This window comes from Puma concolor, chromosome C1 (genome assembly GCF_028749965.1).
Source record: "Puma concolor isolate L17-30 chromosome C1, mPumCon1.1.hap2, whole genome shotgun sequence".
NCBI classification, from domain to species: domain Eukaryota; kingdom Metazoa; phylum Chordata; class Mammalia; order Carnivora; family Felidae; genus Puma; species Puma concolor.
In genome coordinates, this window is record NC_141674.1 from 492,818 (window position 1) to 506,160 (window position 13,343).

Genomic DNA, 13,343 nt, shown 5'->3' on the forward strand with positions numbered 1-13,343 from the left:
AAGAGACCGTGAACAACTCAGCCCCGCACCTCCAAATGGTCCGGTGGCCTTCATTAGACACCAAGAGCCAGGAGGAGGGGCCTGTTAGGCGAGTACAGTAACTGAAGCCAGAAGAAATGCTGGCCTGTAGATAAGATGAAGTAAAGTGGACAGATTCAGGAGATCGCCAGGTGGTAGGCGGTCAGGACTTGATTGGTTCTCTGTGGGTCTGGAGGTGGGTGCTGAGTCCACAGGAACCCGGAAGGACTTTCAGGGGACTACTAGCAAAGGATGGAGGGCTCATCATGGGAACATTAGGAGTGGGGGCAAGGTGGGTGCCCAGTCTGGGTAGGCAGGTGTACGTTGCCAGGTAAATGCAGACAGCCGCTGCTACTGTGGGCCTGAAGAACTCCCATGGGCTGGAGCGCATGGGAGGGTGAGGCAGAGGGCAAAGGGAGACTGCGTGGGAAGAGGGGAGGGAGTCCATGGTCCTTGGGGGTCAAGTGCTGACTGTATGTGTTGGATTTTGGTTCCTGATGGCTTTGGTGAGAGCTGCCTAGGCCTGATGGGCCGACTGTAGACCCAGTGGCAGGAAGCAAGAGGTGGAGACGAGAGCTGGCCAAGAGGGGAATGTGAAATACACGCAAGAGAGGCTGAGGGTGGCCTCTGCTCACCAAGAGGGTAACCGGAGGGACCTGGGCCTGAGCAGGGAGGCAGATACACCTGCGAGGCAGCAGTCAGCAGTGGACGGACATAAGGGACATGCAGAGTTAGAGCTGCGGTGAGTTCTTCCTCATCAAGATAGCTGGCATGTTGGGAACCCGTTCTGGGCTTGACTTTGTGCTTAGGGAGAGCCACCCAGCTTGCTGCTCTTACTGGGCTGGAGAGTGAGGAAGCAAGCAGGGAAATTGAAACTGGCACTCAAGGTGGCCCAAGAGCTGAGCACCATGGTCCCTGCTGGAAACTGAAGACAAGGGGAGGGCTGGAAGGGTAGAAGACAAGGTTAAGCCTGGGCAGGGTCAGAGTGGGGTTCTGAGGCTTGAGTTCTGAACAGACTACCCACAGGAGATCTCAGGCTCCGAGAAGAAGCACAGGCTCAGTTGAACCCCTCAACCTGGCAGTCTCCCACGGGGCACCCATAGCACGTGTGCTTACACCAGAGAACACAACTCAGAACACTGAACACCACACCACACAAGCTTTATTTATCTGTCTCAATGAGGGAAGAAGGGGCCTTACACACCTTTTACTGAAATGCAAATTAATATAACTGCTGATCACACACTGTTGACAAGTAGTTTTTAGCTCCTATTTTAGCTGCTGTGATCATCAGGGGGAAAAACCTTTTCCTAAGACACTCCGCTGCAAAGAGCACGCAGAAAGCATGCATGTCGGAATCCCGCTCAGCAATCCTGCACCACTCTGGAAAATACGCCTTCGGGCTCTTTCCCATCCCCCAGGGCAGCAGCAAATCCTTCCTGTCGCCTCCTTTTGGCCAAAGCAGCCAAAGATTTAAAAGTCTTTGGTTCATAGATGGCTAGATCCGCGAGCACTTTCCTGTTGAGCTCCACCTGGCACTGGGAAGAAAATCAAATCCTGTGTCAGCATCGGAAATGTGTTTCAGTGAAAAGCAGCAAGACTGAATGCAGCTGAGAGTCCTATGGTCTCTGCTGCTAAGCACATCCTGCATGGCTCCAGGGCGGCCTCTGTCCTGGGACACATGGTCTGTTTGAGGAGGTGGAGAGCACAGGGCCAATCCTATCAAAGCAGGATGCTGGAGGATAAATGTGGACTAGGACAGGGGAAGGCATCGCTGCAAGAGGTGATGTACGTGGACAAGAATGCTGGCACCCAGTCCTGGTGCCAGCCATGGAGTTAAGAACCTTGTTTAGGCGGGCACCTGGGTGACTGAGCGTCCAACTTCAGCTCAGGTCATGATCCCATAGTTCGTGAGTTCTAGCCCTGCACTGGGCTTACTGCTGTCAGCGAGGGGCTAGCTTCAGATCCTCCGTCCCCCTCTTTCTCTGCCCCTTCCTTCGCTCACACTCCCTTTCAAAAATTAAAAAACAGAAACCAAACTAACAAAAACCTTGTTTAGGGTCAACGGCCATCACCCAGACAGAGCTATGACTGCTGGCCTGGGGTAGCCCTTTAAGTCAGCCTCAAAGAGGATATCACAATTCTCATTCTACGATGAAATGAGACACAGAGAAGTACGTGAGATGGGAGCACGGAGTCAGGAACAAAACCAGGCATTCCCAATTCCCACCTATCGGGTAAAACTGCAGGTGACTTCTGAAAACTGACGAACTTGAAGAGCAAAAGAAAGGATAATCCTGCGGATCAACCCAACTACGCAGGGGTGGCTCCTCTGCTACCTGGGCCTTGTGCGCCTTGGGCATAGTCCGTCCTGAGCCTTAGCTCCTTGTCAGTAAAATGGGGATGTCACGCATGAGGATCCTTGCAAAGTACCAAAGGCAGGGCGTGCTACGCGCTAGACGCACAACACCCAAACCCCTTTAAAAAAAAAAATTAAATGCAAACAAAAGGAGAGGGATTAGCATAATCACTAGATTCAACAATTACCAAGATTTTGTGACACATGTTTAATCTCTCCTGCCCGAGACCACCACCCTACTGTTTCACACCGGGAGTTTCAAATTCATCTGCTTCCTCATCGGAAATCTTTCAGTGGAAAACTCTGAAGTTACACTTTAAAGTAAAGCCAAGCTTTCTGCTTCTTCTCTTGATGGGGAAACATGAGGGCTCATGTCCTGGTACCACCTGCCCTACTTCCAGTTCTGCTACCAGCCAGGCAAAGACGAAGCCGTTGTGAGGAGTCCCTAAACTTGCCAAAACTCCAAGCTGAGAACTCGGCAGGGGGCTGACACTCCGCTGCCCGTTGTACTGGACCACACCAGTTGGGCCACTTTCTGTAGATCTCAACAGACCATGTCCTCAACCATACCTTAATTAAATTGACAATGAATGCTGGGTACTTCAGGCCATGTTCCTGGGAGGCAGCTGTAATTCGATTAATCCAAAGCTGAAATAAGAAAACATCGAGATGCTTAAGAGCTAGTTGTCCAGGGGCGCCTGGGTGGCTCAGTCAGTTTGGTGTCTGACTTCGGCTCTAGTCATGATTTTGAGGTTTGTGGGTTCAAGTCCTGCATCAGGCTCTGTGCTGACAGCTCAGAGTCTGGAGCCTGCTTCGGATTCTGTCTCCTTCTCTCTGCCCCTCCCCCACTCGCGGGCGCGCGCGCGCGCGCGCTCTCTCTCTCTCTCTCAAATGACTTTTTTAATTAAAAAAAGAACTAGTGGCACGTGGGTGGCTCAGGCAGTTAAGTGTCTGACTTCCGTGCAGGTCATGATCTCATGGTTCGTGAGTTCAAGCTCCGTGTCAGGTTCTGTGCTGACAGCTCAGAGCCTGGAGCCTGCTTCAGATTCTGTGTCTCCCTCTCTCTCTGCCCCTCCCCTGCTCGCACTCTGTCTCTTTCTCAAAAATAATAAACGTTAAAATATTTTTTTAATAAAAATAAGATAAAAAATTTAAAAAGAACTGGTTGTGCATTACCTCCACAACTCCCAGCAAAGGTTCTGAGTCAACTAAAAGTCAAAGTAAACTTTTTTTTGCAAAAGTAAATAGAAAAATTGCGGTGCCTGAGGGGCTCAGTCAGTTAGGCATCGGACTCTTGGTTTGGGCTCAGGTCATGATCTCACAGTACTCACAGTACATGAGTTCAAACCCCACATCGGTCTTTGCGCTGATAGCAAGGAGCCTCCTTGGTATTCTCTCTCTCTCTCTGCCCCTCCCCTGCTTGTGCTCTCTCTCAAAATAAGCAAACTTAAAAAAGATTAAAATAGAAAAGCAGTGCTTTCTGTTCAGGCACACTGGGCTGTAGTACAGTCAGCCAGCAAAGGCTGATGCTCCTTGTTCAAATGCAAGATTCTAAGTGATAAAAAGAAAGTCCCACGGTATAAAGCACTAATTCAATACACATTTTTAGGCCCCGAGAAGACAAAAATGAGCAAAAGATTCTGTGGCAGACACAGCTCAGTGTACAAAAGATACACACCGATGAACTACAACAGCCACTGAGATCAGTGCTACCAGGTGGGGATGAAAAACCTGAGGTGAAAGCTTCACGGAGGGGGATGGAAAACGGTCTTGAGGGAGGGGCAGGGCTGGAGGGAGGGAGAAGCGTCACAGAGGACCCTCCTGGCATGGAGCAGCAGGGTAGGTTCCAGGCACAGCAAAAGGTCTGAAAACTGCAGGGAAATCAAGGCTGGTTAGGTTCAGAATGATCTGGAAGGTAAGTCAGAGTGATGTGGAAGTTTCTGCATCAACAACAAACCTGGTCTGTTAAACAAGGGCTTGGATTGTGGGGCAACTGGGTGGCTCCTTCAGTGGAGCATGCAACTCTCAACCTTGGGATTGTGAGTTTTAATCCCACGTTGGGTGTACCGATTATTCTAAAAATAAATCTTTTTTACCTTTGCTTTTGTTATTATTTTTTTAATCTTAAAAAGAGGGGGGATTAGATTCTTAAGGCATTCTTTACTCAATCTTAAGATGGTACTCAAGTCCATTTTCTTCTTTTACTTCAGTGGTTCTAAAGTTTGAATGTGCATCAGAATTATTAGAGGTTGTTAAAACAGATTTCTAGGCCCCACCTCCAGAGTTTCTGATTCAGTGGGTGCGGTGGGGCCTGCGAGTCTACACTGCTACCATGTTCCTATGTGAGGCTGCTGCGGTACCGGGCCCCCGCCCCACGAGGAGAACCTCTGCTCCCATGAGCAGCAATCTGGCCTGGCCAGATACCCACAAGGTCACAGGAAGCACCACCTTACTACTCTGAGAAAATAAAAGACACAAAGAACAGAGCTGGGATGCAGAGGCCACTCCTGCACACCAGGCCATCATGTGCAGGGATGGTCTATCATGCTGTGATCCTAACCTACAGTTAATGGGGCATTTCCGATTTTAAAGGGTCAGAATTCTCTCCTCTCCCTTATTCATTCAGGCAATATTTGCAAAGTGTTCGTGATCTAGGCGGGAGGTTACAGAATTCAAAAGAACACAAAGCTCCCTCCTAATACTTACATTTGGGGGCTGGGAGCAATAACCAATCAAGTCAAATTTGTGGTATATTGGATGCTAAGTGCACGAGATTTAGGGACGCCCACCGCAGGCAGTGAAGCGGGACCCAGGGCGCAGAAGAAACCAACCATAAGTGCAAACAGCCTGTGAGGAAGCAGGCTTGGCCGCCTCCAGATGCGCATGGGAAGCCAAGAGCGGCCCCGGGGCAGGTGAGCCACACGGGGTGGCCAGGAACAAGGTCTCAGTAACCAAGTCGGCCTGGGGACGACTTTCATTAGGGGTGTGGTGAGAAGCCACCACAGGGTTTTAAGCAGAGGAGAGACGGGAGCAGTAGAGACTACAATGGTGGCTGGTGGAAGGAGGGAGACGGACAAGGAGGCTTTGACACGGGCCCAAGTGGGAGTGGGTGGGGAGAAGGTGAGCTCCCGGACATCCCAGATTCGGTCCGTGGGGTGGCCAGAATTTGCCGGGTTTCGGACGTGGAGCGAGTGAGAGAAACAGGAGCGCTGGGGGGGGGGGGGGGGGGCTCAGTCGGTTAAGCTTCCGACTTGGGCTCAGGTCATGATCTCCCGGTTCCGAGTTCGAGCCCCGCGTGGGGCTTTGTGCTGACAGCTCAGAGCCTGGAGCCTGCTTCGGATTCTGTTGTCTCCCCCTGTCTCTGTCCCTTCCCTGCTCACACTCTGTCTCTGTCTCAAAAATAAACATTAAAAAAAGATCTGAAGCGAGAGAAACAGAAACGAGGAGACCGGCGGTGGTACTGAGGGCGGAGAAGCCATCCCCTAAGGCGGGATGGGGGGTGGGGAGCGGAGAGGGTCAGGACCCAGAGGCCTGTCTCGCTGGGTTCGAAATGGCTCTCAGACGGCGGAGAGTCCAGCCTCCTCCCTGCAGCGACCGCCGCTCTCCTGGCGCCACGAGGAAGGGTTGGGAGGGAGGGAGGGGCCGACCAAGCCTAGCCTCCCCGGGCCCGCGCTTACTGTCCTCATGTTCCGCTTCTTCAGTCTTCGCGCTTTCGTGCATTTCACAAACGCTCTGGTCACCGCTCTGACCGCCAGCCGGTAGCACCGATTCTTCCTTCCCCGAAAGTGCTGGGTGAAGAAACGGAAAAGGAGGCTGGTCAGCGCGCCCCGGGCCGGGAGGAGACGCGGCGGACGCGGGGCGTGCGCGGCCGACTCACCCGCGCGTGCTGCAGCACCTCCCGGACCCGCCAGTAGCGGTCAGTGAGGCGGCTCCGCAGCCACAGCGGCGCGCCGAGGAAGACCATGGCACCCACCGGCCGGCGCCCGCGCCCGGCCGCGCACGCGCCGCACCGCCCTCGGCGGAAGCGGTGGCCGCGCCCGAGCGCTTCCGGGTCGGCGGCCCGGAGGGGACTTCCGGGGCGCCGCGAGCGCTCCCAGAGCTCTCACCCACGGGCCGAGTCTTGTGCGCGTTCCCGTGCGTGACAGTTCGCGTCGCTGGGGGCTCGGACGGCCTGCTGCGGAGCGCCCTCCGCGGGGGCTGGCTGCCGCCGAAGGGGTGGGGCTCCCAGTCTTTACACGGCAGCGCGTCGGGCGCGGAAGGGGCGGTGGAGAAAGGAAACGTTAATGGTTCTACTCGTAGGAACTGCCCAGAATAAGCGGAAAGGTGGGAGGGTGGAGTGGGGGGGGGTGGAGATGGGGAGTGGCCGCCCGTGGGCACGTTTTCCTTTTGGGGTGATGAAATGTTCTGCAACTGGATACTGGTGACGGTTGCGTAATGTTGTAAAGATGCTAAACGCCATGGAATTGTCCACTTTAAAATGGTCAAAATGGGTGCTTACTTCAGCAGTACATATACTAAAATTGAAACGAAATGGTAAATTTTATGTATATTTTACCACTATATTACCATTAATTTGAAAAATAAGTGGGGGGGGGCAGAATGGGAGCATGCAGTTTCTTTGTAACTTAAAAATTTTTTTAATGTTTGTTTTTGAGAGAGAGAGAGCGAGCAGGGGAGGGGCAGAGGGACACACAGAATCCCAAGAAGGCTCCAGGCTCAGACCTGTCAGCACAGAGCCCCACGCAGGGCTCCAGCCCAACCAGCAGCCAGCCAGATCATGACCTGAGCGGAAGTCGGTGCTTAGCTGACTTAGCCACCCAGGCGCCCCTTCCCTTTTTTTCTTTGTAACTTTTGAAATTACAGAAAAGTTGCAAGACTACTTCTAACTCCCCAAGGTATTTTACCCCATAGTACCAACTGTTTACAGTTTTTTCAAATTTTTTTTTAAATTTTTAATGTTTATTTTAGAGAGTGTGTGTGCGTGTGTGAGCAAAAGAGGGGCAGTGAGAGAGAGAGACACAGAATCCAAAGCAGGCTCCAGGCTCTGAGCTGTCAGCACAGAGCCAGAAGCAAGGCTCTAACCCATGAACCGTGAGATCATGACCAGAGCCAAAGTCAGTTGCTTAACCACAGTTTTTTCCATTTTAAGATTATTCTTCCTGGGAAGAATAACTCCTGGGGCGCCTGGGTGGCTCAGTCAGTTAAGCAGCTGACTTCGGCTCAGGTCATGATCTTGCGGCTTGTGAGTTCGAGTTGGGCTCTGTGCTGACAGCTCAGAGCCTGGAACCTGCTTGGGTTCTCTCTCTGCCTCTCTGCCCCTCCCCTGCTTGTGCGCTGTCTCTCAAAAATAAATAAACATTTGAAAACTTTTTAATTTGCATTCATTTGTTGGAGCATTCATCGTTAATTTTGTGACCCCATCGTTCTTCCTATAGTTATTGGCACTCTACTTAAAGAAGAGCTTTCCCCTTTGGGAGGGGCAAATTTAAATAGTGTTAGAGGGTGCAGTGAGAGAGTAGTGTTAAGAAGGAAGTGACTGATTGAGCCAAGCAGATATCTGTGGGAAGAGTTTGCCAGGCAGAGGAGCCAGCAGGTGTAAAGGACTAGAGGCAGGAGAGCACCTGGTATGGTCAACAACAGCAAAAATGTTAGGAGTGCTTGGCTGGCTCAGTTGGTGGAACATGTGACTCTTGATCTCATGGTCAGGAGTTTGGGCTGGGCCCCACGTTGGATGTAGAGATTAAATTAAAACTAAAAAAAAAAAAAAAAAAACAACCAACCAATGTGGTGGGGGTGGGGCAAATGAGAATCCCAGGGATCCCTGAATCAAAGCGAGCAAATCAGAGGCAGGAGATGGAAGTTGGTGAGGATGTGTAGGACCTTGGTCATGTAAGGACTTTGATGTTCTGGCTACCGTGCTGCATTTGGGATTCCTCACAGCATGGTGGCTTCAGGGCAGTCATTCCCTGCATGGTGCCTGAAGCGCAGGGTGGTGCGGACGCCTTATCGCCTTCTTGGCCCACCCTGTAGGGCCATACAGCATCATTTCAGCAGTACTCTGGCAGCTTGAATAGTCACAAAAGTTCACTCAACGTCAAGGGGCAGAGGCACTGACTCCAACTCTGGATGGTAGTGTTAATATTAAAAATAAAACGGTCAGTTTTACCAGCAAAAAAAAAAAAATGGGTTTATTTGAGAATAGAAGAAAATTACAATGGGGACAGGCAAACTACTGGAAAATCTGGAGCGACAACCACACGCGACTGGTTTCTAGAGGAAAGTGGCAGTTGGAGGAACTGTTGCAAACAAAAAGTCCACCGGAGTAAACTGAGAGTCTGAAGTATAATGGCTTCTCATTGGCTGAGCTGTTGCTGGGGAGATGAGAAAATCCTTTTTTCTTCAGCTGGGGTCATGAAGTAGCATCCACCTGCAGAGTCCCTCTCTTCTTCGGTCAGCAGTTGAGGAGGAGTGGGAGGTCTGAGAGCTCCCCTGACCGAACCTCCTAACTACATTTTAGTGAGGTTTTCTGTTATTAATTTTCGTGGGAGAAACATGGAAATCACATTGTAGAGAGAGTACGGGAGCTGGGTGAGGTTGCTAGGGCATCTGAACGCGTCAATATGACACATTTGTTTTTCACACTCGTGAAAGGTGAAGTCATGACGGGCATCATCCAACTTATTAAATAATCTCAGAGCTGCCGTTTTGCAAACAGACTGCAGGGAGACAAGGGCTCAAACAGGGAGACCAGTTAGGCTCGAAGCTGGCCTGGCTGGGGCAACGTGACGTTCCAGGCGAGGCTTGGCCATGGTAGGCACAGTGGAGGAGGTCAGAGGCAGTTGAGTGCCCAGTGTGCTCTGAGGGTAGAGCCCACAGGCTGTGCCGGCCAGCCGCGTGTAGGGCCATCCTGCACCTTTGAAAACCATCTTCACTGAGGATCCTGAAGACGTCCCTCCGGCCCCCCCCCCCCCCCCCTTCTCATCTCCTGGGTGTCTGCCCTCCTCACGTAGTAAAAAGCCTACCACCCACCCTCCACCCCAGGCCTAGGTCTCACTAGGAGTCATTGTTATTTCCGTCTCTCTGGCCCCCCATGTCCAACCTGCCAGCAAGTCCAGGGGGCTCTTCCCACAGAATCAGTCTGATGTTGAGGCTTATCCCACCCCCGCTAACATGCCACCATCTCACTGGTTTCCCTGTATCTTCCTTCCCCAGATACAATCCACTCTGTACATGGCAGGCTCCTAAGCAGATCAGACCACGTCGTATTCACACAAATTCCCTCAAGGCTTCCTGTTGCCCTAGATGTAAATCCAAACACTTCCATGGCAGGGGCACTAATTTGGCACAACTCTCACTTTCCAAAAATGAAATCTGTCCTATAAAGCTGTTCTCTCAGGGCGCCTGGGTGGCTCAGTCGGTTAAGCATCCGACTTCAGCTCAGGTCATGATCTCAGTGTTCGTGGGTTCAAGCCCCACGTCAGGCTCTGTGCTGACAGCTTGGAGCCTGGAGACTGCTTCGGATTCTGTGTCTCCCTCTCTCTGTGACCCTCCCCAGCTTGTGCGCTCTCTCTCTCTCTCTCTCTCTCTCTCTCTCAAAAGTAAAACATTAAAAAAAGATTTTTTTTGAAAAAGATGTTCTCTCAGGAAAATTATAGTTTTAAATCGAACAATGGTGGTGATTTTTCTATGAGGGTACAGAGGTGGACAGTCAGAGACAAGCGTCCCTCTGTTTCAATTGTACCGCAGGAGTTTTAATTTATGGAGACGGCTGAGTGATGACAGGGAGAGGCTGATGCCATTGAAAGTACATTTCTTATTACCTGCATTTCCTGAGAGAAGAGGGCACACCGTGCCCTACAGGGCCGCAGAGAGAGGCACCAGTGTCCTCTGGAGGCAAAAGCGGGAGCAAGGGGAAAGCTCCGGCCAGAGCCTTTATTGGGGTTCCCACAGGAAAGGCAAGGCAGGGCAAGGAAGGCAGTTTAGAATTGACTGGTTGGATAATCCCAGTGGTCGTTGGTGCATGGGGCCTGTCCCTAGTTGACAGGTACCTGACCCTAGATAATTTAGGACAGGGGGGAATATCAACTGAGTGTGGACAGAGGACAGCAGTTCTGAGTACAGGCTCGATCACAGGGCAGATGGAAACAGCTGGGGCCATTAGTTCGGCCCTGTAACACATGGGTGCCAACAGACAAATATCGGATCTAACAAAACACAGGAAGATAATCCCCGTGTACAGAGCAGCTGAGAGTGACAACCCCATGATGGACCCAGGGGACACTGTCAGGTTTTAGTCAAATCTGTTGCCACAACTCAGTCTCTCTGCTAACGAGTGCTGCAGGGGTGATGTGCCCCCTAGGGGGCAGTGGGGCAGTCCCAGGCCCATTACTGGAGCTCAAGCCACTGCCCCCCTTCTCTTCCAGGAACCTCTCAGCTGTCCTCCCCTCTGTCCAGGCAGGCAGTCTCGGCCCAGAAGAGAGGAGCCTGGCACACTCGGAAGGCTGTGGGAGCCTGGAGCCTTCTGCCCAGCTCAGGGCCTCTGGGGCTATGTGCCCCTCCCACTCCTACTCTCTGCAAAGGGTGAGCAGCGCCTGGGGCAGGCCCCCTCGGACACCAGGTCCCGGACCACCTCACCCCACTGTGTCCTCAAGGTGGGGCTAGCCCCTCGGCTCAGCAGGAGCTCTGCGGTGGGGCCGTGGCCGTGCTCCATGGCAAGGTGAAGGGGGGTCTTGTGGAGCCACCCGGCAGCATTGACCTGCGCTCCCCTGTCTAGGAGGTGGCTGGCAACCTCTGCGTGGCCTCCCCGAGCGGCGTGGTGCAGTGGTGTGAGGCCCAGTGAGTCTCCAGCATCCAGCTCCGCTCCCCAGGCCGCTAGCAGCTGGACAGCGGGCAGGTGTCCACCAGCAGCAGCCCTGTGGAGTGCAGAGCGACTGTGCCTGTCCTTGAGGCTGGGATCTGCCCCACGGTCAAGCAGCACCTCCATGTCCTGGAAGAGGAGGGAAGGAGAGGACAGGGACTGGCCCAGGCAGGTGAGGGGCTGGGGCCACACAGCTTTTGTCTGACCCACACCTCATCTGGCCTCCCCGACCTGGCAGCCTCTTTCTCAATGCCTCTTCCCCGCTTGGTAAGAATGAGCCAGCACCTCTGCCGGTCTGAAGGGGCTCTACTCCAACACATCCACTTGGAACTTCTCAGCCAAAACCCAAGACTAAGCAGCCGGCTCCCCCCCTCCCCGCTGCCTCGGGACCCGCGGGACTCAAGCACACTCCTGGTGCTCAATACACACTCGTTGCTGCCGGTCATCAGAATAACGTCCGAATGCCCTCCCCGCCCCCAGGCGTCCTCCCCGGGCTTCCGAGAGACGCGCAGTCAGGGCTGCCTTCAGGGCCCCGGCAGCCCCTCCCCGCCGCCCCTCCCGCCCTCCAGTCTCGCTCGGTCTGTCCGGGGGAGGCCCGCCTGTCCGCGCCCTCCCCGCAGCCGGGCCGGAACGTACCTGCGTGCGGCCCAGGCTCGCCGCGATGCCGAGCGCTGTGGCCCCCGCGCCGTCCCGGGCGTCCACCCGGGCCCCGCGCGCCAGGAGCAGGCGCAGCGCCGCCCCGCGCCCGGCCGCGGCCGCCACGAGCAGGGCGCCGTCCGGGCCCGCGCCGCCCGCCGCCAGCAGCAGCTCCAGCACCGGCAGCCGGCCGCCCGCGGCCGCCCAGTGCGCCGCCGTCCAGCCGCGCGCGTCCGCCGCCGCGGGGCCCGGGCCCGGCGCGCCCAACAGGCGCCCGGCCAGCAGCGTCCGGCCCAGCGCGGCGGCCCAGTGCAGCGGCGTGAGGCCGGCCCGCGAGCGCGCCGCGGCCGGGGCCCCGCGCTGCAGCAGCAGCTCCGCCACCCGCGAGTGGCCGTGCCAGGCGGCCTCGTGCAGCGGGGTGCGCCCCGCGCGGTCGGCGGCTCCCACGGCGGCCCCGCGCTGCAGCAGCAGGCGCACCAGGGGCACGTGGCCGCGCAGCACGGCCAGGTGGAGCGGGGTCCTGCCTGCGCGGTCCCTGCGGGCGGCGAGGGTGGCGTGGACCAGGGCGGGCCTGCGGGTAGAGGCGCCCTTGCCGCCCCGCCTCCCTCGCTCAGTGAAGGGGCCCCTGCCACCTCCTCCACCCCGGTAAAGATTCTCGGAGCGGCCCCGGGGCTCACCTCTCCTCCACACTGGCCCCTTGACGCAGCAGCTTTGTCACCAGGCCCGGGTGACCCCTCCACACGGCGTGCAGCAGGCGCCCCCAGGCTTGTGGGGCGCTGGGCCCCTCTGTCTGGGCTCCCAGGGCCTCCTCTGAGCTCAGCTCCACCCACCGCAGTTCCCGCTCTGCCCCTGCCTCGGTCGGGTTCTGCTCCCCCGGCCGGGAGCTCCCGGAGTCCATCTGAGAAGAACAGGAATCCTTCACGGATACTGGAGGCCCCTGGCCAGCTCCAGCCCATATGTCCCCAGGCCAATATGAACTGCCGCACCCCTCCCCCCCCATCTCCCCAGGGGACCGGGCTACCACTTAGCCTTCTTAAGAGTTCAGCTCCCAGTTACCCCTAGAGGGAGTCCTCCCTGGGGTCCTGTCCTCCAGCTGGATATCCCCTCCATGCAGTTCCTGGGCAAGCCACGCCCTGGAGGCCCTCTCCTGAATCTCCTGGAAGTGTGGAGGCGGGGGTGTCTGCTTCCAGAAGCTGGAGGGCTGCAGCTGCAGCTGTGGGGGTTAGCAGTGCTGCCTCCCGGCCAGGCTGAGGGCCACTTCTCCACCCTGTTCACCCGGCAACTTAAGGGGACGCCCAGCCCTGCCTGCTGGCAACAGCCCCTGCCCCAGCACCTTTCCTCCCCTGCCAACCGCCGGGGCTCCTGGCCTGGGCTCCCTCCTCAGAGACAAAGGCCAGGCAGGCAGAAACATGCCCACAGCCTCTGATGTGCCCTGACAGGCCCCCAGGGAGGCACTCGCGCGCCTTTCCCTGG

At 55.4% G+C, this 13,343-nt stretch overlaps 2 protein-coding genes across 2 annotated transcripts; both read right to left on the minus strand.

The window, feature by feature from the left end:
* Positions 1-1,158: 1,158 nt before the first annotated feature.
* Positions 1,159-6,415, minus strand: MRPL20 (mitochondrial ribosomal protein L20). The gene is made up of 4 exons (XM_086715408.1): positions 6,255-6,415; positions 6,055-6,165; positions 2,948-3,025; positions 1,159-1,556 (listed from the first exon to the last, which is right to left on the minus strand). Exons 1-4 carry the CDS (start codon positions 6,339-6,341, stop codon positions 1,383-1,385), a joined length of 450 nt encoding a protein of 149 aa, XP_086571534.1. The 5' UTR covers positions 6,342-6,415; the 3' UTR covers positions 1,159-1,382.
* A 2,122-nt stretch (positions 6,416-8,537) lies between these two features.
* ANKRD65 (ankyrin repeat domain 65) lies at positions 8,538-12,871 on the minus strand. The gene is made up of 3 exons (XM_086715409.1): positions 12,548-12,871; positions 11,871-12,405; positions 8,538-11,363 (listed from the first exon to the last, which is right to left on the minus strand). The coding sequence occupies exons 1-3, from the start codon at positions 12,868-12,870 to the stop codon at positions 10,923-10,925; spliced, it is 1,299 nt and encodes a 432-aa protein (XP_086571535.1). The 5' UTR covers position 12,871; the 3' UTR covers positions 8,538-10,922.
* Between the last annotated feature and the right edge of the window lie 472 nt (positions 12,872-13,343).